The sequence below is a fragment of the Arachis stenosperma genome, chromosome 4, assembly GCF_014773155.1.
Source record: "Arachis stenosperma cultivar V10309 chromosome 4, arast.V10309.gnm1.PFL2, whole genome shotgun sequence".
NCBI lineage: Eukaryota > Viridiplantae > Streptophyta > Magnoliopsida > Fabales > Fabaceae > Arachis > Arachis stenosperma.
The window spans coordinates 143,576,202-143,601,671 of NC_080380.1; the positions used below are offsets into that span (position 1 = coordinate 143,576,202).

The window sequence follows — 25,470 nt, forward strand, 5'->3', positions numbered from 1 at the left end:
AACTTAACTTAGTCTCTCTCCCTATCTCTATTTTCCCATCTCTATTTCTCAATCTCAAACTCTCTTTTAAACACAGCCTAAAAATACTTAGTATTATTTACCCCAAACTTTCAATATTGGTATTAAAAAGTATTTGTTATATCCTAATGGCTAAATTAGTCTATCAAGTAATCTAGATTATATTAATTAATAGTATTTTGTACATATACGGTGCATGAGATGAACTATACAAAAATGATTTAATATTAAATATACTTTAACGAAATAACTAATGTTTGGAATATAAGATTTACTAAAATAAAAGTTACAAATAATAAATTAAAGTATAAAAAAAAATTTTAAGTATATTTAGAACATGTGTTTTAATTATTTTAACTGTTGATTTTAATTAATATATATTATATATATATTTTATAATTTAGATCAACGGTTAAAACAACTAGAACACCGATATTTCAGGTACGCTAGAAACTCTTCCTAAAGTATAAATTAGTAAAGTAATATTTTTGGAGAGTATTATCAAAGTATAATATTGACTGCCCTAGCCCAGCCTAGCCCAGCCCAGCCCAATTGACTTTTCTATTTGGGCTGATCACGGCCCAATTAACTGCATCAAGGTTCATATTGGGCCTTAGTTATGATACCCGAGTCCATAACCTATATCATTCTAAAACCACGAAGCACACAGCTCGGAACACTTCGATATAAAACAACAGAGCTGAGAACCCGAAGTCCCGCCACCGCCACCGCCACCGCCACCTCCGCCGCCACTTCCCCCAGCTCACCACAACCGTCCTCTATCATCGTTTCATCTGCTCCTTCCTGTAATTCCTTTTCTCTTATTTTCTTATTTGTTTTTATTAATAAATTTTCACTCTGTATTTTGAAGCTTCCTTTTTATTCTTTCTAATAACATGTTTCTTTTTACTTTTTTTCGATTCATATGTTAATGAATTTGAAATCTGAAACAATTTAGAGCGTAGAGAACGGTATATTTTATGAGCACCATTTGGAACATTGAACTATTCGTAGTTACTAAGTGAATAGAGATAGAGCTTCTGTCATTACTTGCTTCTTGGTGTTACTTTTAGTGCTAAGGTTCACATGGATTAAGGGATACTTACCTGTTTGCATACTCATTTACTCTCCCTGTAATTGTAGTTTCCTTTTATTGTATTTTGAGTTTGATGGAAAACTTTATTTTTCTCTCTTTTTTGAAAGTTAGGCTTGATAATGGGATTATCCGCAAAGAAATCTAAGAAGATGCGAAAAAGTGACAGCGATTCGGATGACTACAATGATATGGAGTTTGAAGAGGTAAGTCAAGTGTTGGTGATGCAACGTTTCTAGAATGTTGTGCAAGTATAGAGAGAGGTTCATTATTTTTTATTTTGTGATTGAGGGGTTGTTTTTGTGATGCAGATGGAGCAGGAAAAAGATGATTTTGACGACGATGATTATGGTGAGGAGGAACAAGGAGAAGAGGAAGAAGATGGAGAGGAGGGAACAGACGAGGAAGACCAAAGTGGATGGAACAATGATGAGATGGAACAACTTGAGAAAGAGTATAGGGATCTTCATCACCAGGAGCTGTAAGAATTCTTAACCTTATAGTGTTATTCTGTAGCACTTAAGTTATGATGAACCTATTATGTTCCCTTTTCAATCCATATGATTGTGTGGATTATGAATTATGGAAAAATAACGTTCTGTCTCCATTCTCTAGATTTGATTTGAAGAATTTGAAGCATCATAAGGATGAAGATCTCCTTAAAGGACAAGCTGTAAAAAGCCAAAAGGTGATAATTTTGTTTAGATATAGTTAATGAACATTTTTTCTTTCTGTTTTGGTTTTATATTAACATCACTGACTTCTGTCTTCAAGGCCCTCTGGTACAAAATTCTTGAGCTTAGGTTCTTACTTCAGAAGCCATTTTCAAGTTCAAATAGGTTACCTCAGGTCTTTTCCTATCCCAATTTTAAGATTTAGTGCAATTTGCTATTCACCATATTTGAGTTTCATGACTGATGATAACATGGAATATTGTCTGCAGGATCCAGTCAAGTCTTCATTTTGTGAAGCAGATGAAAATGTTAGAGTAGCATACTCAGATTTGATTACTTCTTCCAAGGAGACTTTAGATTCTATATTGGAACTCCAAGAGGTGTGTTTCTTGACTTGGAACTTATATATGAAAGATAAAAAAAAATACAAGTTTTTTATGCTTGTTTCATGTATGTGTTTTAGTAACTTTATTGTTTCATATCTAATACATAATATGATAGTTGTCTCATTTGAAGATTATGAAGATATTAGATTATCATATGTACAACATTATGTTTAGGCTTCCCTAGTTTCAATAATACTGACACTACTTTCCTCATTGCAGGCTCTATTTGAAAAGAACCCATCTATTACCCAAGCCACAAGCGGTAATTGATTTCTTTAATAGTACTTTTTTTCCTTTCTAGTTTCTTATATGATTTTATCCTCATTCGCTTGCTATCATTTCATGCTATGTTAAGGTCTTGTTTATTTGATGCTTGTAAGAAATGGAGATAATACAAGCATTATAACTGCTTTAGGTGTATGGATTTTGTTGCAAGGGTTTCTGTCCACAGAGTATGACTGACCTATCATAATCATTCATCTACTTGATCATTGAAGTGAGGTTCTAATCACATTAGTCAATCAAGGAGTAAAACATTTATGCAAAATAGTTGCATGAATGGAGAGAACAAAAGTTGGGAAAATGACACTGTTTGAAGTTGAATGTTACAAGGGTTTCTGTCCAGAGTATGACTGACCTATCATTATCATTCATCTATTTGATCATTGAAGTGAGGTTCTAATCACATTAGTCAATCAAGGAATAAAACATTTTATGCAAAATAGTTGCATGAATGGAGAGAACAAAGTTGGGAAAATGACACTGTTTGAAGTTGAAAATCATAAGTTTTGAGAGGGAAGAAAAAGTGTATGCATGGAAGAATTACCTAACTATCTGGTGAATCTATTTTGTGCTTAATATACAGTCATAGGAATGGGTGGCACGGGTCATGTACAAATATTTTTGGGTGATTCCTCTCTTTTAGCCAAAATAATTTGTTCTGCTATGACTGAATCAAACAAAAAAATATAGCTTAACAAGAAGAGTTCTTGGTGGCTGGTTACTCCTTTCCAGTTTAAAGATAATTCAATTTTTTTTCGGTCCTTAATATTTCAATTTTTAGGGGCTTCTTCATTTTTTTTCTTGTCCTTTTTAAAGAGAGTTTTTCCTTTCTCTTGAAGGTCTAGAGAGGTCATCAAAAGATTTGAAAGTCTCTAAGAATTTGGATGACAATTTTGATCAAGAATGGTCACAGATTTCTCAGACACATAAGAGGTATTATTGTAATTTTTAAGTGCGTACTAATTGTGTGCAGCATGAATTTTTTCAATTCGGTGCATCATTAAGATTCTTAGCTCTTCTTTTCATGTATAATTGAAAAATTTTAGTATTTTGAATTTTTCTTACAACATTGCGATACAATCTTCATGCATGTTTATCTGGCTGATTCCGTTCATTGTTGTATTGTATCTTGTAGAATAGCATCTTTCAGAGACAAGTCAATCAACAAATGGCAGAGGATGACACAAGTGACAACTGGTGCTGCTGCCATTAAAGGAAAATTGCATGCGTTTAATCAGGTCAGGTTCTGAAAGTGAGCTGAGGATTTTGCAATGTGAGAGGCATGTTATTTTACTCATAATATGTTGTTTCATAACAGGATATAACTAATCAAGTCGCTGCTTATATGAGGGACCCCAGTAGAATGATCAAACAGATGCGGTTGAGAAAATCTGCTGTTAGTGTATTTGGATCTGTAAGTTGGTCGCTTAATCTTAGTTGTTATAGAAGCGTTCTGTGGATTTCAGAGTATGCTAGGCTTTACTTTTAACCATCATGTCTACTCACTGGCATGTATCTCCACTGTCCAGGTTCACGAGGTTAAGGATAACATGAAAGACGAGGTAAGAATTATACATTACTGGTTAATTTTAGTATTGATTTGTCAGCAATTGTGTGCCTAGTAAGTGATGATTAGCAAGTAATGTTCTCTCTAATCATTGTAGTTTTAAACATGACATTGTTTTATAATTCACTCTGCTCAGGAAGCACAAACTGATGGTGATCCTGAACTTCTGGATGATTCTGAATTTTATCAGCAATTACTGAAAGAATTTTTTGAGACAGTTGATCCTAATTCATCTGGTAAAACACTTTGTGGCTGAAAATCTTCACATATAGCTCTTTTTTCGCCAGTGTTTTTAATTTCCTGGCTGAATATTATGCCCTTAAACTCTGTTCTTTAATAGTGTACGTCAAATACCTCATTTTCTGTTGTTTCTCTTTTATAGAGACAGCATTTTATGCGTTGAAGAGAATGCAAAAAAAGAAACGAAAAATTGTTGATCGCCGTGCCTCAAAAAGCCGCAAGATAAGGTATCAAGAGACTGCCAATACTTTTGAGTTTCTTTCCCTGGGTATGTTTGTACGGTGTGTTTCTTTCATCATATTAACTGAACAAGCTTTTGAATAATTTGATGTTGAAGGTATAATGTTCATGAAAAGATAGTAAACTTTATGGCCCCTCAACCCATGAATCTTCCACCTATGGCTCCAAAGTTATTTGAGAATCTGTTCGGATTGAAGACTCAAAGATCATCTGCTGCAGCCTCATAATCATGGTTGGTAGACAGAAACATATGTTGTATCAATTTTCCAACACTACCAAAGGAAATTTAATTTCTTGCCCGTGCAAGCCAAAATTTTGCTCTATTTACTCCATATCTATTCAGGATAAGATGTGCCTAAGAGATTTTGATTAATTTAAGCTAGCTTATGTTGTTTTCGGTGCCCACACTTTTAAGAAGGAACAACATTACACAGCCATAGAAATCTAACTAGAATATGTTGCCACATCTTCTTTATATTATCTCTTCAGCCAAAGAAAGATTAAAGTATGCAAGGATTTTCACTTTTAGTAGAAGCCAAATCACTTTTGGGCTTTTGGCATTATCTCTTCAACCATAGAAAGGTTAAAAGTATGCAACGATTTTCACTAGTGGAGAGAATGCTATCTACGGTGAAATATATTATTCAATGTAAATGTGAACAAATAATGGTTGACAAATGTTTTTTTGTGTGACGCAAGCTAATTGACATTTTTCGTTTAAAAATGGTACAACTAGTTGGAAGAACAGACAAAAGTGATAATCAGTGGAGTAGTTTAAGTTCGTTTATGAAAAATTAATCGTTTTTTAAAATTGGTTTTTGAAAGTTTTTTTTTAATTAAATTTGTCTTTTAAAAATTTTAAATTTATCATATTATTCTTTGTTGTTTTCGTTACTAACAACGTCAAAATTTGCTGTTGTGGTACGTTTAGTGATTATCATATTGACCACAATATCATAATTAGTTATTAACACAATAAGTTTATGAAATTAAATCAAATTAATCCCAAATTGAGAGGGGTTTTGCGGCAATGAAATTTCTCAATTTGCGATTGATTTGATATAATTCCATAAACTCATCATGTTAGTAGCTAATTAGGACTTTTAGATATGTGTTGTGGTGTCACGGAAGAACTAATGTGATCAACTTAAAATTTTTGAAGAACGCATTAGAATAAAAAAAACTTTTGAAAACTAATTTAGAGAATTAGTGATTTTTTAGGGACAAATTTGGCAATTTTATTCATTTAGTATGAAAGAGTGAATGACACACACATACCCATTCATAAGCATGCATGATTTGCACTCTTTGGAACCAGCAACTGCTCAAATAAAACCCCTTACTGCCCATTAAATGTGAATAACCATGAGTCCATGAGTGGTTCTATACGTTGTTTGTGCAATCATCACTTATACTAGTGATGTATCTGTTCAATCTCATTTTTTATTGGCCCATTATAACCAAGTAATGTGATATTTGTATTCATCAAGTATTATATATTTGGAAGTGAGGCACTATGAATATTAGGCCATTTAATCTGATGGCCAAGTACCAAGTTAAGACCTAAGAAATTGATCGCCCACAGAAAACTAGAGATTCTTACTTGCTAAATCCTTTATTATATATGCTGCATGACAAACAAATCTTAGTGTAATTAACACTTAGGAAGGGAAAAAATGGGGTTTGAGGAAATGTGGTCAAAAATAGGATCAATAATGGCTACCATAATGTTCATGTATGCCATGTTTGAGAAATTCTTCCCTCCTCACCTCCGTATGAATGTCCAAAAGTACACACACAAACTAGCTTCCTTCTTGTCTCCATACATCCAAATAACCTTCCCTGAGTTCGCCGGCGAGCGCCTCAAGCGAAGCGAGGCCTTCACGGCCATCCAAACATACCTGAGCGCCACCTCTTCCCTCAGCGCGAAAAGGCTGAAGGCGGAAGTGGTCAAGGACAGCCAAACCCCGGTAGTACTGAGCATGGATGACAGTGAAGAAGTGAGTGATGAGTTCAAAGGTGTTAAGGTTTGGTGGCTCTTAAACAAAACCACACTCAAAACGCAGTCGTTTTCGTTCTATCCAGCTTCTGATGAGAAGAGATACTACACTTTAAGCTTTCACAATCGTTATAGGGACCTCATTGCTCACTCTTACATCCCTCATGTCTTGGAAGAAGGGAAAGCAATCAAGATCAAGAACAGGCAATTGAAGCTCTACACCAACAATTGCAGCACTGGTTGGTATTATCTACCTTCTATGCATGAATACTTCAAAATTTTCATAGAACTTCTGCACATACTTTAAGGCTTTACTATATACTATTTCTAAAGTTATGCATATGTTAAAAAGGTTAATTTTGATGTACTGATAACTATCTTACACAATTATTTGATCACGTTGGTTTGTTTACATGATCATTCACGCGTTGATGGTTGAAAGTAATTATTTTATCGACCTAATGCTACGTAATTTGATGCACGTGTAAAATTTTTTTATATTGTTTAGTGCATTAAAAGTAAATTATATGTTAAAATTAAAAAAGCTTTATATTTAAAGAATAATATTTTTGATCATCATATTCTCATTTTTACATACTTATTAGTCTCAGAACTAGATATTGTTAAAAAAAATTCAACTTGAAAGGTAATTTTTTTAGATCAATATCAGTTAATTTTTTTAAAATTATCTTTTATTTTAAATTTTAAATTTTATATCTTAAATTCTTAATTCTAAATCCTTCAAAATAAATTTATAATAAAAAATTGACTAATTAAAAGTTAGTTCCTGTATTTATTCTATAAGAAATAATAAAAATCCCCCTCCCCGTTTTTTTTTTCCAAACAACCAAGGAAAACAAAGTATTAGTAAATTTTCTGTATTGAATCTTGCTGAATACTTTTTTACCTATATCTGTGCAACAAAGGTTGGTATGGATGGAACAGAGCAAAGTGGAGCAATGTGACATTTGAGCACCCTGCAAGGTTTGACACATTAGCCATGGAGCCAAATAAGAAGGAAGAGATAATAAATGATCTTATTAAGTTCAAGAAGGGAAAAGAGTACTATGCCAAAATTGGCAAGGCATGGAAAAGAGGGTATTTGCTATATGGTCCTCCAGGTACCGGAAAATCAACCATGATAGCCGCAATGGCGAATTTCCTATACTATGATGTCTATGATCTTGAGTTAACATCAGTGAAGGACAACACACAATTGAGGACTCTATTGATTGAGACATCAAGCAAGTCTATCTTGGTGATTGAGGACATTGATTGTTCCCTTGATCTCACCGGAAAAAGGAGAAACAAGAGAAATGGGAAAGGGAATCAAGATAATGATGAATCTAATAAAGATCCTGTTAAAAATGCTGAAGAAGAGAATAAGGATAGTAAAGTAACACTATCAGGTAGGAACTTATGCCCCCACTATATATTTTTCTTTAGTTCAATTATATATTTATATAGAAGTAATTTAGGAGTAAAACCCCAATCCCCCAATCTTTTAAGTGAATATGAGAATAACGTGTCATTTGAGTTATAACTAGTTGACAATTTATAATTATATCTTTGTGATTTAAAAACATTCAACTTGTGTAAGAATTTAACTAAAAAATTTTTAAAATATAAAAATTTAATTACAAATTTAAAAAAATTATAAAAATTAACAGAATAATTTAATTTATAATTTAACTTTGAGGTGGTGAAATTTTCTTGATCTGTGTCACTATTAATCTATTATTATATATAGGGCTATTGAATTGCATTGATGGTATTTGGTCAGCTTGTGCTGGAGAGAGGATCATAGTTTTCACCACAAATTTTGTGGACAAGCTTGATCCAGCACTCATTAGGAGTGGAAGAATGGACAAACACATTGAGTTGTCTTATTGTTGCTTTGAAGCTTTTAAGGTTCTTGCAACAAACTACTTGGACATTGATGATCACCATCACCATCACTTGTTTTCCATTGTTGAGAGGTTGTTGGGTGAAGTGAATGTTACACCTGCTGATGTTGCTGAGAAGATCATGCCGAAATCGAACTCTGATGATTCGGAGATATGTTTGAAGAACTTGATTGAGTTTCTTGAGAGTGCCAAGAAGAAGAAGGAGGAGGAGGATGAAGAAGAATCAAGGTTGAAGGAGGAGAAAGAGAGGGAAAATGGAGAGTTGAAGAATAATAATGGAGTGAAAGAGAATGGTTTCATCCACTGATTTTGGAATAAGGTAAATAAAGCCACAAACAAATAGAGATCCAAATGTGGTTTTGTTTTGTACATGATATCATGATTCCAATGATACATGAAATGGTGTATGCATGCTTTGAGTTACTGGAATAGTAGTATAAATTATGAGTAAATGGTCAAATTCGTCTTTAAAAGATTATTCTTTCTTTAAATTAGTTTCTAAAAGATTTTTTTAATCAAATTTATCTTTTAAAGATTTTAAATTAATTACATTAGTCCTTCTGTCATCTTCTTTGTTAATGGCGCCAACATTTATTAATGTGGTACGTTAAGTGATATTACAACACACATAAGAGTTTTAATTGACTATTAGCATGATAAACTTATGAAATTAAATCAAATCAAAACCTAATTAAGAGAAGAACTTGAGATATTGGAATCCTTCAATTTGGGGTTGATTTGATCTAGTTTCAAAAATTTATCATATTGGTCGTCAATTAGAACTATTAGATGTGTTGTAGTATTACTTAACGTGTCACATCAACAAATTTTGATATTGTTAATAATGAGAGTGACAAAAAAACTAAAATAACTAATTTAAAATTTTTAAAGGATAATTTAATTAAAAAATATTTTTAAAAATTAATTTTTAAAAAAAAAATTTTAGAGATTAATTTAACTATTTATTTTATAAATTATAATATAGTATATATATATGGTTTGTAAAGATTGCATAGGCGTTCAATGGGCATGTATATGGGTGTATTGTATTGTATCTTATATATTAATAACGATTTTATTTGCTACTTGTTAGTTTTTATTATAGCTGCCTTTTTGTTTTTCAACAAGCATAAATAAATTGCCAATTCAACCATGAAAAGACTTTTGTACGGAGATAGTATAATGGGTTAAGTACATACTTTTTTTTTAGTCTCTAAGATTTGGGCTAAAATTTAAATTTGTTTTTGACTTTTTTTTATTAAAATTATCTTTAACATTATAAAATGTTATAAAATTATTCTTTTATTTATAAATAATAATTTTTGAAATAATTTTATCTTTAAATAAAAATAAAAAATATTTAAAAAAATAAACCACCCTACTCTACCTCTCCCACTTAAAACAAAAAAAAAATTAAAAGACGCAAAACAAAAAAAGAGAAAAACAGAGAGAAAAAAAAAGAAAAGAAAAGAAAGAAGAAGGAAATAAAGCAGAGCAATAGCCAGTATTGAATCATTGACGCCAATCACCGTTGTGCAGAGTTCTTGTGGAGCCTCAACTTGAAGCGGAGACATGACCCAGAGAAATTATAACGGTTCGGATCTATCCGCAAGAACTGAATTGGAGTGGAACTGAAAATGAAAGGTAGGGAAGGAAGCTTTCTGTCGTCACGAGTGCAGGTTCTGGCGAGGACAAGTCAGGTAGACACGAGTCGTTGCAGCTGTCTGTCGTCTTCGTCGTTGCTTCGGTCGCGAGTCATGAGTCACGGTAAAGGTTCCACGAGGACTAGCGAATGCTTTCTTTCATGATCGTCGTTCAGCGAGAGAGATCGAGGGTTGTGTTCATGTTTTCTGCTTGAAGAGGGTTTTCGGGATAAAAAGGGTTTGAGGTTCATGTGGCATATGGATCTAGAACCTCTGGGAAGAAGGAGATGAAAAAGAGAAGACTTGTTTTTCAGATCTGAAACATCTGGGGTTCATATTCTCTCTTTTTTTCTCTCTTCTCTATTCTCTCTTTTCTGTGTTCTCTCTCGAATTTGAAGGATTGAATTTTTGAATTTTTTATCTTGAATTTGAATGTAGTGTTGTTGTCGATGGATTTTTGAATCTGAATATATTGTTGTTGTTGATTCTGTGTTAGCTTTGTTTGATTTTTTTGGAATTAAAAAAAAATAATTGGTGTTATTATTGTAGTGGATTTTTGAATCTGGATATATTGTTATTCTTGATTTTGTGTTGGCTTTGTTTGATTTTTTTGAAATTACAAAAAAAAGTTGGTATTGCTATTGTTGAAGATTTGCATGGAGACCGGAGAGAATTGAGTAGGGAGGTGGTTGAGGTAAACAGTAGAGTGAAGAGGGTAAAGGGGAAAGATAATGATTAAGGGTATTTTAGTCTAAAATTTTAAAAAATTATGATTTTATAACGTTTAATAAAGTTGAGGATGATTTTAATAATAAAAAAAAGTTGGAGACGAATTTGATTTTTATCCCAGAATTTAGGGACGAAAAAAATATTAATCCTAAAAAAAAGTTTAATCTATCTTAAAAAATTAGTGAAAATAGAATGATATATTTTTTAGATATAAGTGGAAACTCAGGTGCAGTCAACTTCACGTAAAGTTGATAACTGAGAGCCGTTAGATTTCATCTAACGGCTCTCATCTATCAACTTCACATAAAGTCGACTACACCTGAGTTTTCACTATCTAATTATTTATAAAAAAAAATCATTTTCTTTATATTTTTCCTTTCTACTATAGTATGCACCTAAATAAATAATTAACTCAATAATCAATATACATTGATACTTATTAGAGGAGCGTTATATTATGGCACACACAACAAATTGCACTCTTGATCGATTTGTATATATTAATTTCATGCATTATTTTTTCTTTTATTTCTTTAAAAGTATCGATATTTAAGTTTTACTAGTGCAATTTTAACATACCTTAATTTGAATCTACATGAGATGGTTAAAAGTCTTCGATTAAAGAATTTTTTCTATAAAGTCCCACGTAATCTTAAAAAAAAAACAATTATTATATTTTAAATTAACTTTTAGAATAAATTAAACCTGCTTAATTTTTAATATTTTCTAAAAGAGAGTGAACAATTTTAACTTTCATTTATTCCTTTGTAAATTTATTAATTAGTGATTTTTCAAAGAGTAATATGTTAAGAAGCCAATTTTTTTCAGCTAGCATTATCTATTTTTTTAAATATTTTATTTAGTTTAAATATTAAATTCTAAATCATAAATTCTTAACTCTAAACCTCAAATTATAAATTATAAATTTTTTAAAAATAAAAAATTTTTAGAATTAAAAATAATAAATTAATTAATATTAACTAACTAAAAATTAATTTTCTATACTTTCTCTTTTTCAAAACATAGTTCACTACTCTAAGAGTTTATACTTTATGCCATTAATAGAAGAATTTTAATCGCCTCAGAAGTGGGAAAGAGGGAGGTATAATGGACATTTCACAATTGATTGTGAAAACAAATTGCACCGCAGTCTTAGCTCCTGTATTTAAATTTCTTTTAGTAGCATCAAAATTCAAAACAAGGCCCAAATATAAAAACTCATCATTTTTAGCTTTTTAATCTTTAATTCATCCAAATTATTGGTCGGTACGAAATCAAAGTAGTATGCATATATTAATACATACACACACATTGTTGTCACATACTCCTAATAACTACGTATCCATGTTAATACTTAATACCAATCAATTATCTCATTTAAGCTAGTTAAATTGCCACAATTTTTAGAAGTAGAACTTTAGAAACGTTAAATAAAATTGAAGTGCACCAAAAAGTGGGGTCCAATGCTAACAACAAAAAACGTATGTGCCTAAATATATATATGGGGTAGAAATTAGTATATATATATATATTGATATATGAATACTTGAATCATCCGAGATAATAAAGCTACATATCCGTTCATTGCAATGGCAACAAAAACGTTATTATTGGTTGATTTTGGTATGGTATTTTTGGTACTTATGAATGTTATTATTAATGTACCTAGTAGTGTTGAAGCTAGGCCAAGGGCATTCTTTGTGTTTGGAGATTCACTTGTTGATAATGGAAACAACAACTATTTGTTTACAACTGCTCGTGCTGATTCACCTCCTTATGGTATTGATTTTCCAACTCGCACACCAACTGGTCGTTTCTCTAATGGCTACAACATTCCTGATTTCATCAGTTAAGTAATAATATACATGTTAATTAGAGTTTAATTTTTTATAATGTAAAGAATTTTACATGTTTATTTAATTAAATTTATTTATTTAGACTTACGCATGGTTATCTTTATATGAAGAAGTGATTTGACATATTTGATTAATTAAATTATTATCTAACGAAATAATTTGAGTTAGTTGAGTGGTCAACTTACTTGTTCACCTAAACAAGTGTCGAAAATTTGAATCGTGCCTTGTACATACAGCAACCCATTAATCAGCAATAGACCCTTAAATAGAACTTTGACCCTTCGAACTAAAAATATATAGGCAACTAAAAAAAATTATTATCTAACAATTTTTAATTATTGATGTGATATTATATATATAATTAATTATTTATGTAAAACTATTTTATACTAATAACGCATGAAAATTAAATTCATGTTAATTATTATCATTATTATTATTTTCATCATCTTAGTACTCATGATGTATCTATAACAAGCTTGGTTCAGGTATGAGACTTGGTGCCGAATCTACATTGCCATACTTGAGTCCGGAATTTAAAGGAGAGAAGCTCCTAGTTGGTGCCAATTTTGCTTCAGCTGGAGTTGGAATCCTTAATGATACTGGAGTTCAGTTTGTAAGTTAATTAATTAATTAATTAACTAATGATTACTCATTGCTTACGATTAAAATTAAAGTGCAGATATTCTATTGAATGTGACATTGACACACAACCAACTATATATGTTGAATTGTTGACTTGGCATTGAAGTAATCTAATTGAGTAATAATGCTATACCATAAAAAAATAAACTAAGAATTTTATTTCTTTAATATATAAATTTTTTTTTAGTAGATTTGGTTGAAAAACTAATTCAACTTAAATTATTACAAAATTATTTTTCTTGAGCTACGAAAAAAATATACAGTTTACCTTATTATTTTATATTTAACAAGAATTAAAATCTAATTCTTTTTATCATAAAAATTATGGTAATAAAAAAAATAGTTTTTCAATAAGCTTAATTTAACATTTGCAGTTGAACATAACAAGAATGTACAGACAGCTAGAGTATTTTGAAGAGTATCAAAGGCGATTAAGTGCACTAATCGGAATTTCAAAGACAAAAAGATTGGTGAAACGTGCATTGATACTCATAACTGTGGGTGGCAATGATTTTGTCAACAACTACTATCTAGTTTCTCCTTCAGCAAGGTCTCGTCAATATCGATTACCACAGTATGTCAAGCTTCTCATCTTTGAGTACCGAAAGATTTTGAAGGTAATTAAACAAAGTGAAACATTTGAATTGTCATATCTCATGAGAAAATTGGTGATGCTATATATATATATATATATATTGTCTCTGAGGTTTATAGTTTTCAGTATTCGATTTTCACATCAACGTGTTGTTGCTAATGTTATGGTTTCCATTTACTACTTTACATACATTACATATATATATATATTGAAAATACAAAACTACTGAAATATTATTGAATGTATATATGAATTGCTTGATTGGTTCACATTACTTCTGTTTATGTGAAGTTGTAAGTTACTTATTCTATATCAAAATTAAGTTTGATATCTCTCAAAAGCCAAACAAATTAAAGAATTAAACGCTATCATTCTTTATGGAAAAAGTTTGTAATAAACCATTTTTTTGGGGATAAAATTCAGTAAACTGTTCTCTCTCTCTCTCTCTCTCTCTCTCTCTCTCTCTCTCTCTCTCTCTCTCTCTCTCTCTCTCTCTCTCTCTCTCTCTCTCTCTCTCTCTCTCTCTCTCTCTCTCTCTCTCTCTCTCTCTCTCTCTCTCTATATATATATATATATATATATATATATATATATATATATATATATCTTTCATTGCATTCTCTTGTTTGAATAAAAACATTGATTCATTCTCTAATTTATATTTTATATAATTATTTATTCAGTTAATGTCACATTTAATTTCTTTTTTAATATATTTTACTTTCATATTACGTTATATTATTATTTATTAAAATAAAAAATTTAAATATTTTATATAATTAAAATAAAATATTAAAAATAATAAAAAAATTAATTTATGTTTTAATATAAAAAATATCAAAATATCATTATAATTTATCTAAAAAATATTTTATATTTTATATATATATATATATATATATATATATATATATATATATATGTATCTTGTATCTTATAAGATTTTAAAATTTGTATGTCTGTGTGTTCCGTGTCGTATTGTATTCCGTATCCGTGTCAATGTCCATGTATCACAGTATATGACTAATATAGTATTATATTTAGCGCAACAAAAATCAAGTTGAGTTGGTTTAGTAGTTAATTCACTAATTTGCATAAGCAAAGATGGTGGTTTGAATTCTGCCTTTTACATGCAATAACTCATTAGTCAATAACAAATTTTTAAATAGAGCTCTAAAATACCGTGAAAAACCAAATATTTAGCACAACAAATTTAATTCTACAGAATTTTTTAAAATTCTTTTTCCTATTATTATTATTATTAGCTCCCCTCACCTGTCTAGAGAAATGAAAACCTAGATTCTACTACATCTTTGTTGATGAAAAAATCAAATAAATGTGATGCAGAAACTATATGATATGGGAGGAAGGAGAGTAATTGTGACAGGGACGGGTCCCCTGGGTTGTGCTCCGGCTGAAATGGCAATGAGAAGCAGAGATGGTGAATGCTCACGTGAGCTCCAAAGAGCTGCTTCTCTCTACAACCCTCTACTTCAACGCATGCTTACAAACCTCAATAACAGACTTCGCAGACACGTTTTTATCGCTGCTAACACTGCACTAATGCACAATGACTTCATCAGTAATCCAACTGCATTTGGTAATTATCTAAACTACTCTCAAAATTAACTTGACTTCTTCTTATTATATATTTTCTTGTATGATTAATTATTACATTATTTTTAATACAATTACTAAATAATATGAAAGTTTTAAATATTTCATAATGTTAATAACTTTTTTCTTACTTTTACAAGGACTTATTTTAATTTCTTTCATTAGTGTAAAAAATAAATGGGAATTTCAAACATAAAATGCATTTATTAAGTTGATTTAGATTAGAAAAAATGTATAATTCATAGATTTTATTATTAATTTAGGATTTTGAATCAAAATATATTATTTAACTCAATAATTTTTTATAATCCAATTCTTTTACTCTTTTGATTTCTTCTCTCACACCACAATTTTATTCATTACTACTGCGTCATCCCTGTCATCTTCTGTTGTTCCCGACCATCTCCATCACCTCCAACTACTCTAAAACTGAAATCTTGAATTTTAAATTCTGAATCCTAACTAATATAAATTTTAAATTGAGTTATTAATAGTTAAATTAAGCATTTTTTAAATTTGTTCTTAAAAGAATTTTTTAATTAAATTAATTCTTTAAAAATTATAAATTAATTATATTTGTCAATTAGTTATTCTATTCACAATTTTTGTCAATGAATGATGATATGAAATGTTAATTAATAGCATACATGATACATAACATGTTCAATTAGACATTGACTAAATATATTTACGAAAATCTATAAATTTAGTTACTATGTCATATTAAGAGTATGATTTTTTTAATTGGGAAATGACTAAATTAATAAATTTTTATAAAAATATTTGATCAATATCTAATTAGACATATCAGGTATTATATATATTATCAATTACCGTTTTACATCATCAATCTTTGAAGAAAATTGTTAATGGAGTAACTGGAGAACAAATATGATTAATTCAAAATTTTTGAAAGACTAATTTAATTAAAAAAATATTTCAGAAATAAATTTAAAGAATGTCTTATCTTTTAGAAACTAATTTGATTATTAACTTATTTTAAATTATTCTAAATTCTTATTTAAATTATAATTCCTAAATTTTATATTCTAAATTAATTTTAATTTATTTTACTTTTAAATATTTTTTCTACTAAAGTTTTGAATGTTTCATATATTTATTTTTATTGTTCATTTCTTTTTAATTGTTAGCTGGTTTTTAAAATTAATTGCCTGAATTAATATTCGCTCCTCAGACTTTTCAACTTTAGATTGTATCTTCGCTTATATATCATTTATTCATTGAAATTAAAGTTTGATGAGAAGCTATATATTCCAATGAATTGATCAGGATTCACAACATCAAAAGTAGCTTGTTGTGGGCAAGGACCTTACAATGGACTTGGTGTGTGTTCACCAAGCTCCAACTTGTGCCCTGACCGAAGTACGTTTGTCTTTTGGGATCCATTTCATCCAACTGAAAGGGCTAATAGAATTATTGTCGAAAGAATCATGTCAGGTTCTACAATATACATGAACCCAATGAACCTCAGCACCATTTTGGAATTAGATGCTACCACATGATCAGCAACCAATTGAAGATATTATTTATTATTTATTTACATTCAGTTATTTTTATTTATTTGTTTGTAATATTACAAGTTGTTATTATACAATGAAAGGTGGCAAATGGCAATAATGTTACATCCATGACGCCCCCCTTGTCTTATTATTATTATTGTGGCGGTTTTATTTGACTCGTTCTCTTGTTATGTCACTTGTTATTTGATGTGTATGTGGTTGGGGTTGGAAGAGAAATGTCTACTACTTCTAATGATCTTGAATGATTCAATGTCCACAACGAGTCAACGATGGAAAGAACCGATAACTACTATTGACCCAACACATTCCTTTCCCTCTCTATTTTGACCACTTTCATTATCTCCGGCTTTTAAGTATTGTTAAAATTAAAGTTATATTTTTTTATATTTTGATAATATTTTTTTTAAATATTATTTTTAAAAAGTATTATTTAATAATAAAAAAATATTATTTTAATTTTAACAACACTTTTTAAAATACTATAATTACCGTAACATAATTATACTAGAATGATCATATATAGAGAGGAAACGAAAATATAGGTCTAAAAATAAAAAAATATTCTATAAACACTAAAAATAAACTACTATAATTTGTTTATATTTATATTTTATATATTATTTTATATTTTTTTAACAACGTAATCAACGATTAAAATAATCAAATCAATAATAATATAATATCAAATCTATTATAATAAAATATTTAATTTTCTTATAAACACAAAATATGTATTTCTATACACGTACATTATGTATAATAGCAAATTAATAATTGATTTTTAATTTGTGTACATGTATAGTATGATCGTTAAAATAATTGTATCTATTGTTGCATGAGAACGTGAAATAATAATAATAATAATAGAGGTCTGCTAATAGAGGTCTGCTACACATACAAGTCTATTTGGTTTACAAGTTATACAAGTTGGTCCAAGTCCAAGAAAAAACACGTGCACCAGTCCTTTAAAATCGAGCGTCCAACGCACGCGTTCATTATGTCGCACTCTTCCTCTTCTTCCTCAATTAAAATGCAAACAGTCAAGATTCAACCGGAAACAAAAGACACATTCCAACTCCTCGCGAAAAGTAGAAGAAATAGAAAAAAAAAAGATATAAATCACCAGAAAAAACGAAGAAACATTATTCAAGGTACTGTTTTACTGTTCTTCTAGGTTTTTTTTAGATTGTCTTTGCCATGTGCCTCATCCTTAACCAGCAAAACATTAAAAGATTTCAAGAAGAAATATACTGTCTCCCCCATATTTTGGGTGTATTTCTTAAATCCTTTGGGTGCATTTTTGTAATTCTTTGGGTGTATTTCTGTAACCGTTTGGGTGTATTTCTGTAATCTTTTCTATAACCGTTTGGGTGTATTTCTGTAATCGTTTGGGTGTATTTCTAAAGTTCCATTCTGTTTAAAACAATTTCAAAGCTTGATTTCAAAAACCATGAAAATGGAAAAAAACGAAACAAGAAAAAGATCCAACAAATTTAGCAAGAAATTCGAAAAAAAAAACAAAATTTTTTATAAAATGGAAGTTATATATTTGCGTGTTAATTGATTTGAATTGATTTAAAAGTCTGTTAAAGAGGCATGTAACATAGCAGCGCGTTTAGTGGGTTTTATTTTCTTCAGACTTGTAAAGCTTGTAAGCGCAAAACACTTGTACGTAGAGATTAATCCTAATAATAATAATAATAATAATAATAATAATAATAATAATAATAATAATTGAAAATAATGAGTGACTAAGCGACTTTCAGTTTGCAGGTCTTACATTATTGACTGAAATTACATGGACGACGACCTAGTATTTTTGTCATATTTTAGAGGGATATTTTTTGTCTTTCAGTTTCACCTTTCTTTGACTTACTAGTAACAACGGTCATTGCACTGTACTAGAATCATAATTGGTATTAATGTTTAAAGGTGATTTCATTAAATTATTATACATGCATTTTTAACCTAAAAACCTGAACAAACAACCTACAATTAGGGACGGAGCCTCAGAGAGAAAGGAGGACAATGATCTCCCTATATTTTAATATTTTTTATATATAAATTTTAGTTTAATTATTTTAAAATTTTTATTTTTATTTTATTTTATTGTAAAAATATTTTTAACTTTGATCTAATATTTTATCAAGTTCCACCCCTATTTACAATGCTGAGAACTTGATTTAGTCATGAAACTTGTACGTCTACTTATTTCCTAGGACCACACAGCCCCACAAAATAAATGTCAACTTTGGTAGATAATTAATAATTAATAATGTAGCTAGCATTGAGAAGGGTTATTGGAACCATGCGTATTGTGGTATTGCCTATATATATTTCAATGAATATAAGTGCATGAAAGGCAGAAAAAATATGAGCGAAAGAACTCAAAGTGGTTAAAGAATCCTTGTCGCAGGAGAGATGACATTGGATAGTATATATGACATATATAACTAGGTAGAAACTCAAATACAGTTAATTTTATATAAAATTGATAGTTAAAAGTCGTTAGATGATAATTTAGTCAAATTTATTATATTATTTAATGACATTCAACTATATTAATTTCACATGAAATTAACTGTACATAAGTTTTCGTCGTATAACTAATGTCATTCTTCTGCGACAAGGTATCTTACAACCACTTCATAACAATATATGTATTTTAATTTTCGGAGGAGACATTATTTGGAGCGGCCACAAGTATCAAAATTGTGTCTTACAGATCATTCATCAAAAGCGTACATGGTTAGAAGCTGAGAGCTAAGTATATTTGTCAACTATTTAAATATATTTATTTTTCACCTTATTAAAGGTTTTGCATGAGATATATAATTTGAGGATTGCGTTAAGGTTAAACGTTATATTACGTATTCTTTGAAATAAAGTGCATGCAATAATTAAAGTATTAAACTCATTTTCCTCTCTCTATTTCTAAAATCTTACAGACTCTGTTTTATTACACTCATTCACTCAATATTCTTATGCAAACAGATTACAAACCTCTCCTAAGGAAAAGTCAATTTCACATGAATATATAAATAGAGAGAGTCACAATGATTTTTAATAACCAAATCTCATAAGAAAAAAGGTTCATCTAACTACTAAAAAGTATATTAATCGATCAATAAGCAGCATTATCCAATCAATATGATAACAAGTTATTTTTTGCATCAGCATCATGCCAAAAAAATAGGTTGCAAGATAAAATAAAAAATTCCTAGCGTGTATCCTAATTCCTAGATGAAGTGACCAAGTATAATAATAAGCGACTTTTCCTACTTATAGGTCTTTTTTATATATTGACTGAAAACAAATGTGCATAACTAACTTATTATTAATTCGTAATTATTATATCAATCATCAATTCATATAAATCGTCAGATAACAGTTTTTAATTATTAGTTTCATATAGAGACAATTGGATGCATTTAAATTCCCACCTATTTTGAATAAGAATCCATCAATAACCGAGGAATTCTTAAACCAAGAATCCATCTGTTACAGAAGAATTCCTAAACCAGTGAACCTCTTGAGAGGCCGACATTAGTCTCAAGTAGAATGAGTTTTTAACACATCAATACTCTTTTCGTTTCAAAATAACTGTCGCCTTCACTTTTTGAGTTCATTGAGAATAAACGTCTATTCGTTTTAGTTTCAACTAGTTCGTGTGATGTGTTATAGAGACAAAAGCAAGTGGCAGGCAACAAATAAAAAAATCTCAATTAGAATTGTAGTACTGGTTGATTCTTGTTATACACATTGTTTTGGCTTAAAATTTTCTGGTGATAACAATGAATTAATTAAAGTTTGAAGCCTTTCTGAACCGGGGCCAGGTCTAAGAGTAGTAGTATTACCAACTACAGAACAGGGATCAGTCCCATTCTCCCTGCTTCCTATGCACCACCCTCCAGGAACAGCCCTTTCAGCACCAACTTTGGACAATAGTTCCTTATCGATTTTGTCCAACAAAACCGAATCGTTTCTGGGGAACTTCCTGGCAAAAGGGGCATTGCTGCCAACTATCTTTTCGTAATCAGCTGGATTGAGGTAGAGAGGGTGTTGCTTAGGAGGATTGTCCCAAGAAATGAAATGTAGGTCACTGTTAACAGTTGAGTTCCTGAACTCTTTGGCATTGCATATGAGAGTGTGAAAGTATCCTTCAGGGGAAGATACGAAATTCGTGTAGTACATGAGGAGGGTCCGAGGTAGGGTGTCCCATCCCCATATCATGTAATCAACAAACGATCTTGACAGCACCATCCACGCGGAACCTGAAAGAAAGAGACAGGGAGGTAATCAAAATATGAATATGCTGTCATGGTCAGGCACAAAGCCTAAAACATTATTTCAAATTTGAGGGTTGTGTAGTTAGTGTAGTTGGAAAACAAAAAGTTTATCAAGGCTAAATGCTATGTGTTTTTGAAACAAAGTGCAATTATTTCTGAGTAGAAGACCTAATAAATATATTACAATATCAAAGGTATATATAATCAAGAAGCATGCAATCCACATGCTAAGTTCTTTCCTGCATTATGCTGGCAAGTAAAACATGTTGCAAAATAAACTAAGTGACGGCAAAATCTAAAGCAGCTTTGTGCCTTGTGTATATCCAAAAATAGAAGACCAGAGTAGTTGATCCAGTCCAAATGAGGAAGCCTGGAAAATTTTCTTTAGGTCATCATTCATCAAGATGCCTAGAAAATAAACACTTAAATGATCACAGAATTTAAGATGACTAATTTCTATCATATCACTCCAAACTAGATAGATAAATTCAAATTTGAGACTATTTAATCATGGAGCTTGACCCTAGCAGCTTACGAATTGGTCCATCTTTCTAAATCCCCTTGAATCATTGTATAATCACTTTTATTTATAATAATAGGAAATGTTCGATGTTCTCAAAACCTAGCAGTTTTTAGTTTTCATGGTGAAATAACCAGTAGCTTTCAGGAAGGTGCAATGTTTAATTGCAATAAGGTAAGATGTCAAGGCATGATTTGATGTTCTAATCACTCTTACTTAGATCAGATAATTCAACTAACTGATTAATTTGTTTAAACTTTCAGTGCAAATCAAAGTAGCTAACAGGTCACGATAACCTTCATTCAAAAGGTATTAAGGTTCCACATGCAGTAGTATTACCAGATACTGTATTTGAAGCAGTTTTTCAAATTCCTTAAGATAGGAAGTAAAGTGAAAAAAGCTCATGCTAAAAATCAGAATATACAATGCCCTGTGACTACAAAGCTTTCCAAACTAGTAATTAGAAGTGTAAAGTCTTCATAAAATAATAGCTTTGGGTTACTTTCTTAATTTTTCATTTCATTGAAAAGCAAATTTGTTTCAGAAACAATTCAGCTGAGGAGGTATAGCATCTATAAAAGACATAGCAGTTTTACAAATTACAACTTCACAAACAAAAGTCCCACTCTACTCATAAGAAATTCAAAAGCTGATATGATTAGCGGTATTCAGAATGCAGGTAACATTATAGAACCCAAACTGAATGACAATGCTATCAAAATAAATATTTGAATAGATTCTTAATTAAGCATAATAACTGAATTCCATCGTGATGTTAAAAAAGATTGCATTGTTGGCACAAACAGAGTCCAGATTCCAGACCAAGCTAAAACCTATTCCTTGTCAAAATAACTTTCAAAGAGCTGTCATTTTTATTGAGTTAACAAAATCCTCAAAGTGGCACAGGATTAGCTAACCATAAACATCCTAAGATAAGCTAGAATGAAGAACTCAAAAGAAACCCAAAAGCAGTACAAAAAGAAGGAATTGATTGGCACCTGTGAAAAGCTTGAATTGTGTTGGCCTACTCCTCTTCTGAGTAATCCAGAAAAGATCTTTTTTCTGTGCCAGGTACAACCCTGGATCGACCATTAGTGGCCTTGCACGATACTGACTACACAACATAATAACACACGCCACAAAATCCAGTTGATAAGGAAAACAAACAAAAGAACAACAGCAAACAACATGGTAGCAGTTCACTTACTCTTTCCACCCAAGGTCACCAGTATGATCGACGAAACTAACATTGCGAGACAAGGTTGAGAACACGTGAAGGATATCTAGCCAACCAAAACCGACAAACAAATCATCCATCACCAACTAAAACAAGTATGAAACCACTCGAATACCAACATCAATATCAAGAAATGATTCCTTGTACTCTTTTTTTCTTCTTTGCCACCTATCGAATTCATGAGCCAGACTAGTGAAACAGGTCAATGTCAAAGAAAATGTGAATACAAACAACCCAACTCGATCAATTCCATGTTATAATTTCCAATTATTATCACTTTCACCACAAAGGATACAAATTACTGAATACTAAATCCCAAATTGGCCCCCAAACTTATTCTAAATGACCACTTTAGTCCACCGTATTTGTTTATTAGATGTTAGTCCCTAAACTTTCAAATGACAAATCAATCCTTAAACTTGCAAAGATGCCATTTTAGTCTGCACTCTGAAACCATCAAAACTTATAAGGACCAATATGTTGAACTCATTAAAGGAATCACTAAAACATTCCTAAGTGCTTTGATATATACTCCTACACTATTGCATTTGCATCCACTACATTATTGAGCGAATAAATGAATCAGAAAAGTGGCGGGAAAGAGCAACGAACCATCTTGAGTAACGAGTGGATAATCCGACGCGCTGAGGTTGATGAACCAATCCCAATCGCTCCACTCTCTAAGCGCAATCGCCGCCGCGTGGAGCGTGTTCGCCACCATCGTTGGCCCACGGTACGTGATGAGGTTGGCCTTTGAAATCAACCTCACATTCCCAAACCTCATGAACAGCGCGTGTCCAAACACGTACCTCTTTAACTCCCCGCGCTCCGTTTCGGAAGCCTCGCGGTCAAGGTGGAGAATGTAGCGGTTGCGCGGGTGGTAGAGCGCGAGGAGAGTGCGCGTAAGCGCGTGTGCATCGCCTTTGGAGCCAGAGATGAGGTATGCGAGACGCGGAGGAACGGAATCGGAGAGCGGGGGAATGGGGAGAGCGTGGAGTTTGGATTCGACGAAGAGGGAGCGCGTGATGGAGACGGTTATTGATGTCGGAAGAAGGTAGGAAGAGAGAATGGGAGAGGTTAGTGTGGTTGCGGCGAAGAGGATGAGGGTGAGAAGGAAGAGAAGCGTGGCAATGCCGAGTCTGAAAACGACGATGCGTCTTCGTTGTTGCCGTGGTGACGGTGGCTGTGCCAGGTGGTGCTTTGGTTTCTTCATTTTCTCTGTTCTTCTGTTTTGCGTTTTCAGAATCTGACACTGTAATAATAATAATAATAATAATTGGTAATAATAGTTTGATGCTTGTTTTAAGAGCAAGGGACGTGATGGGAATGTTTTGACTTTTGAGTTTGGAAGATTACGTTATTTGTGTAAGGGTTTAGTTATTTAATTAATACAAGAAAGATCTTCTTATACTTGAATTAAAAAGTTTTGGATTCAAATCTTAAAAATAAGAAAGGACATTTATATTTAGAAAGGCATACTTTTAAAAATTATAAATATCAAATTCATTTTGATAAACATATCTAGAATAATTGACTAGTTTTAAAGCTTTTAATTTTTTAGCTTTTATTTTTATAATTATTAAGTGATTAATTTTGATATTGTGATGTGAAACTGAGAGAATATTAAGTTGTTAATATTATCACATAATTATATATATAAGAATTCACAATATTATAACAATGAATGGTTGTATAACTATATAAAATTTCTCCCGTTGGATAAAATTAAATCCAATAATATTTTCTGTAAATTATTTTACATAGAATGTAGTAAAGGGCAAAAAACCAGTATAAGCCAATGCCATCTCAAATTGACGTATATAAGACAAAGTGAAAATCGTTTCAATAATGCGCAGGATCTTGTATATATATAATTCGAACCAATATGGTTCGAACTGCAAATGAAAGTAATTCGAACCGAGGCAGTTCGAATTACAACCTGAATTTTCTTCATAAATTGAACCAGCTCGGTTCGAACTTCAAGTTCACATAATTCGAACCAATGTGGTTCGAATTATAGAGAGAGAGTCTGGCCTTACTAATTCGAACCGGGCTGGTTCGAATTACACAAAACTTAGTTCGAAACGGGCCAGTTCGAATTAGTGGGAGAGAGACCTCTATATAACCGTTCTAAACGTGAGTTGATCTCATTAGATGGAGTAAGATGGCTAGTGAGGAGAGTTTTGTTGTTCTGGTTCACCACAGATGATCCATTAAGAGGAAAACTCGTTCCGGAGTGAAGTTCACAGATAAGGATCCTCTCTGTATTGTCGTGAATCCAACGATAAGGTATGATGAACTTGTTAGATCTGTCCTGATGAAACTTGGCCTGGAAGGTGCGAAGCGGGTTAAGAAGTTTTTCTATCGCATTTCAGTCTCGATCCTGCACGAT

General features: G+C 31.2%; 4 protein-coding genes across 5 annotated transcripts; 3 read left to right on the forward strand and 1 right to left on the reverse strand.

The window, feature by feature from the left end:
* The first annotated feature begins 695 nt into the window (after nucleotides 1–695).
* LOC130973344 (uncharacterized) lies at nucleotides 696–5,207 on the forward strand. Of its 2 annotated transcripts, none has more exons than XM_057897828.1 (14): nucleotides 696–824; nucleotides 1,222–1,317; nucleotides 1,423–1,592; nucleotides 1,727–1,799; nucleotides 1,886–1,960; nucleotides 2,055–2,165; nucleotides 2,391–2,433; nucleotides 3,293–3,386; nucleotides 3,589–3,691; nucleotides 3,772–3,867; nucleotides 3,983–4,015; nucleotides 4,157–4,256; nucleotides 4,403–4,487; nucleotides 4,598–5,207. In XM_057897828.1, the coding sequence occupies exons 2-14, from the start codon at nucleotides 1,234–1,236 to the stop codon at nucleotides 4,725–4,727; spliced, it is 1,197 nt and encodes a 398-aa protein (XP_057753811.1). In that variant the 5' UTR covers nucleotides 696–824; nucleotides 1,222–1,233; the 3' UTR covers nucleotides 4,728–5,207. The 2 variants fall into 2 exon arrangements, with proteins under 2 accessions (XP_057753811.1, XP_057753810.1); XM_057897827.1 differs by having other exon boundaries at nucleotides 702–824; nucleotides 1,226–1,317.
* An 816-nt stretch (nucleotides 5,208–6,023) lies between these two features.
* LOC130975791 (AAA-ATPase ASD, mitochondrial-like) lies at nucleotides 6,024–8,713 on the forward strand. The gene is made up of 3 exons (XM_057900527.1): nucleotides 6,024–6,738; nucleotides 7,426–7,908; nucleotides 8,250–8,713. Exons 1-3 carry the CDS (start codon nucleotides 6,177–6,179, stop codon nucleotides 8,711–8,713), a joined length of 1,509 nt encoding a protein of 502 aa, XP_057756510.1. The 5' UTR covers nucleotides 6,024–6,176.
* A 3,654-nt stretch (nucleotides 8,714–12,367) lies between these two features.
* On the forward strand, nucleotides 12,368–17,083 carry LOC130975792 (GDSL esterase/lipase At5g33370-like). Its single transcript, XM_057900528.1, has 5 exons — nucleotides 12,368–12,626; nucleotides 13,123–13,250; nucleotides 13,654–13,896; nucleotides 15,222–15,474; nucleotides 16,782–17,083. Exons 1-5 carry the CDS (start codon nucleotides 12,368–12,370, stop codon nucleotides 17,012–17,014), a joined length of 1,116 nt encoding a protein of 371 aa, XP_057756511.1. The 3' UTR covers nucleotides 17,015–17,083.
* Nucleotides 17,084–20,738: 3,655 nt separating this feature from the next.
* LOC130976464 (beta-glucuronosyltransferase GlcAT14A-like) lies at nucleotides 20,739–24,304 on the reverse strand. The gene is made up of 4 exons (XM_057901340.1): nucleotides 23,691–24,304; nucleotides 23,049–23,124; nucleotides 22,840–22,955; nucleotides 20,739–21,306 (listed from the first exon to the last, which is right to left on the reverse strand). Exons 1-4 carry the CDS (start codon nucleotides 24,289–24,291, stop codon nucleotides 20,786–20,788), a joined length of 1,314 nt encoding a protein of 437 aa, XP_057757323.1. The 5' UTR covers nucleotides 24,292–24,304; the 3' UTR covers nucleotides 20,739–20,785.
* Between the last annotated feature and the right edge of the window lie 1,166 nt (nucleotides 24,305–25,470).

Bases quoted from the DNA above. Each gene is read 5' to 3' on its own strand.
- LOC130973344 (XM_057897828.1), top strand. From the start codon at position 1,234: ATGGGATTATCCGCAAAGAAATCTAAGAAGATGCGAAAAAGTGACAGC. The intron at 1,318-1,422 runs GTAAGTCAAGTG...TTTGTGATGCAG, and splicing joins ATGATATGGAGTTTGAAGAG to ATGGAGCAGGAAAAAGATGA. The intron at 2,434-3,292 runs GTAATTGATTTC...TTTCTCTTGAAG, and splicing joins TATTACCCAAGCCACAAGCG to GTCTAGAGAGGTCATCAAAA.
- LOC130975791 (XM_057900527.1), top strand. From the start codon at position 6,177: ATGGGGTTTGAGGAAATGTGGTCAAAAATAGGATCAATAATGGCTACC. The intron at 6,739-7,425 runs GTTGGTATTATC...TGTGCAACAAAG, and splicing joins CACCAACAATTGCAGCACTG to GTTGGTATGGATGGAACAGA. The intron at 7,909-8,249 runs GTAGGAACTTAT...TATTATATATAG, and splicing joins TAGTAAAGTAACACTATCAG to GGCTATTGAATTGCATTGAT.
- LOC130975792 (XM_057900528.1), top strand. From the start codon at position 12,368: ATGGCAACAAAAACGTTATTATTGGTTGATTTTGGTATGGTATTTTTG. The intron at 13,251-13,653 runs GTAAGTTAATTA...TAACATTTGCAG, and splicing joins ATGATACTGGAGTTCAGTTT to TTGAACATAACAAGAATGTA. The intron at 13,897-15,221 runs GTAATTAAACAA...AATGTGATGCAG, and splicing joins AGTACCGAAAGATTTTGAAG to AAACTATATGATATGGGAGG.
- LOC130976464 (XM_057901340.1), bottom strand. From the start codon at position 24,291: ATGAAGAAACCAAAGCACCACCTGGCACAGCCACCGTCACCACGGCAA. The intron at 22,956-23,048 runs GTAAGTGAACTG...TATGTTGTGTAG, and splicing joins GGTGACCTTGGGTGGAAAGA to TCAGTATCGTGCAAGGCCAC. The intron at 21,307-22,839 runs GTGCCAATCAAT...TCTTTCTTTCAG, and splicing joins ACAATTCAAGCTTTTCACAG to GTTCCGCGTGGATGGTGCTG.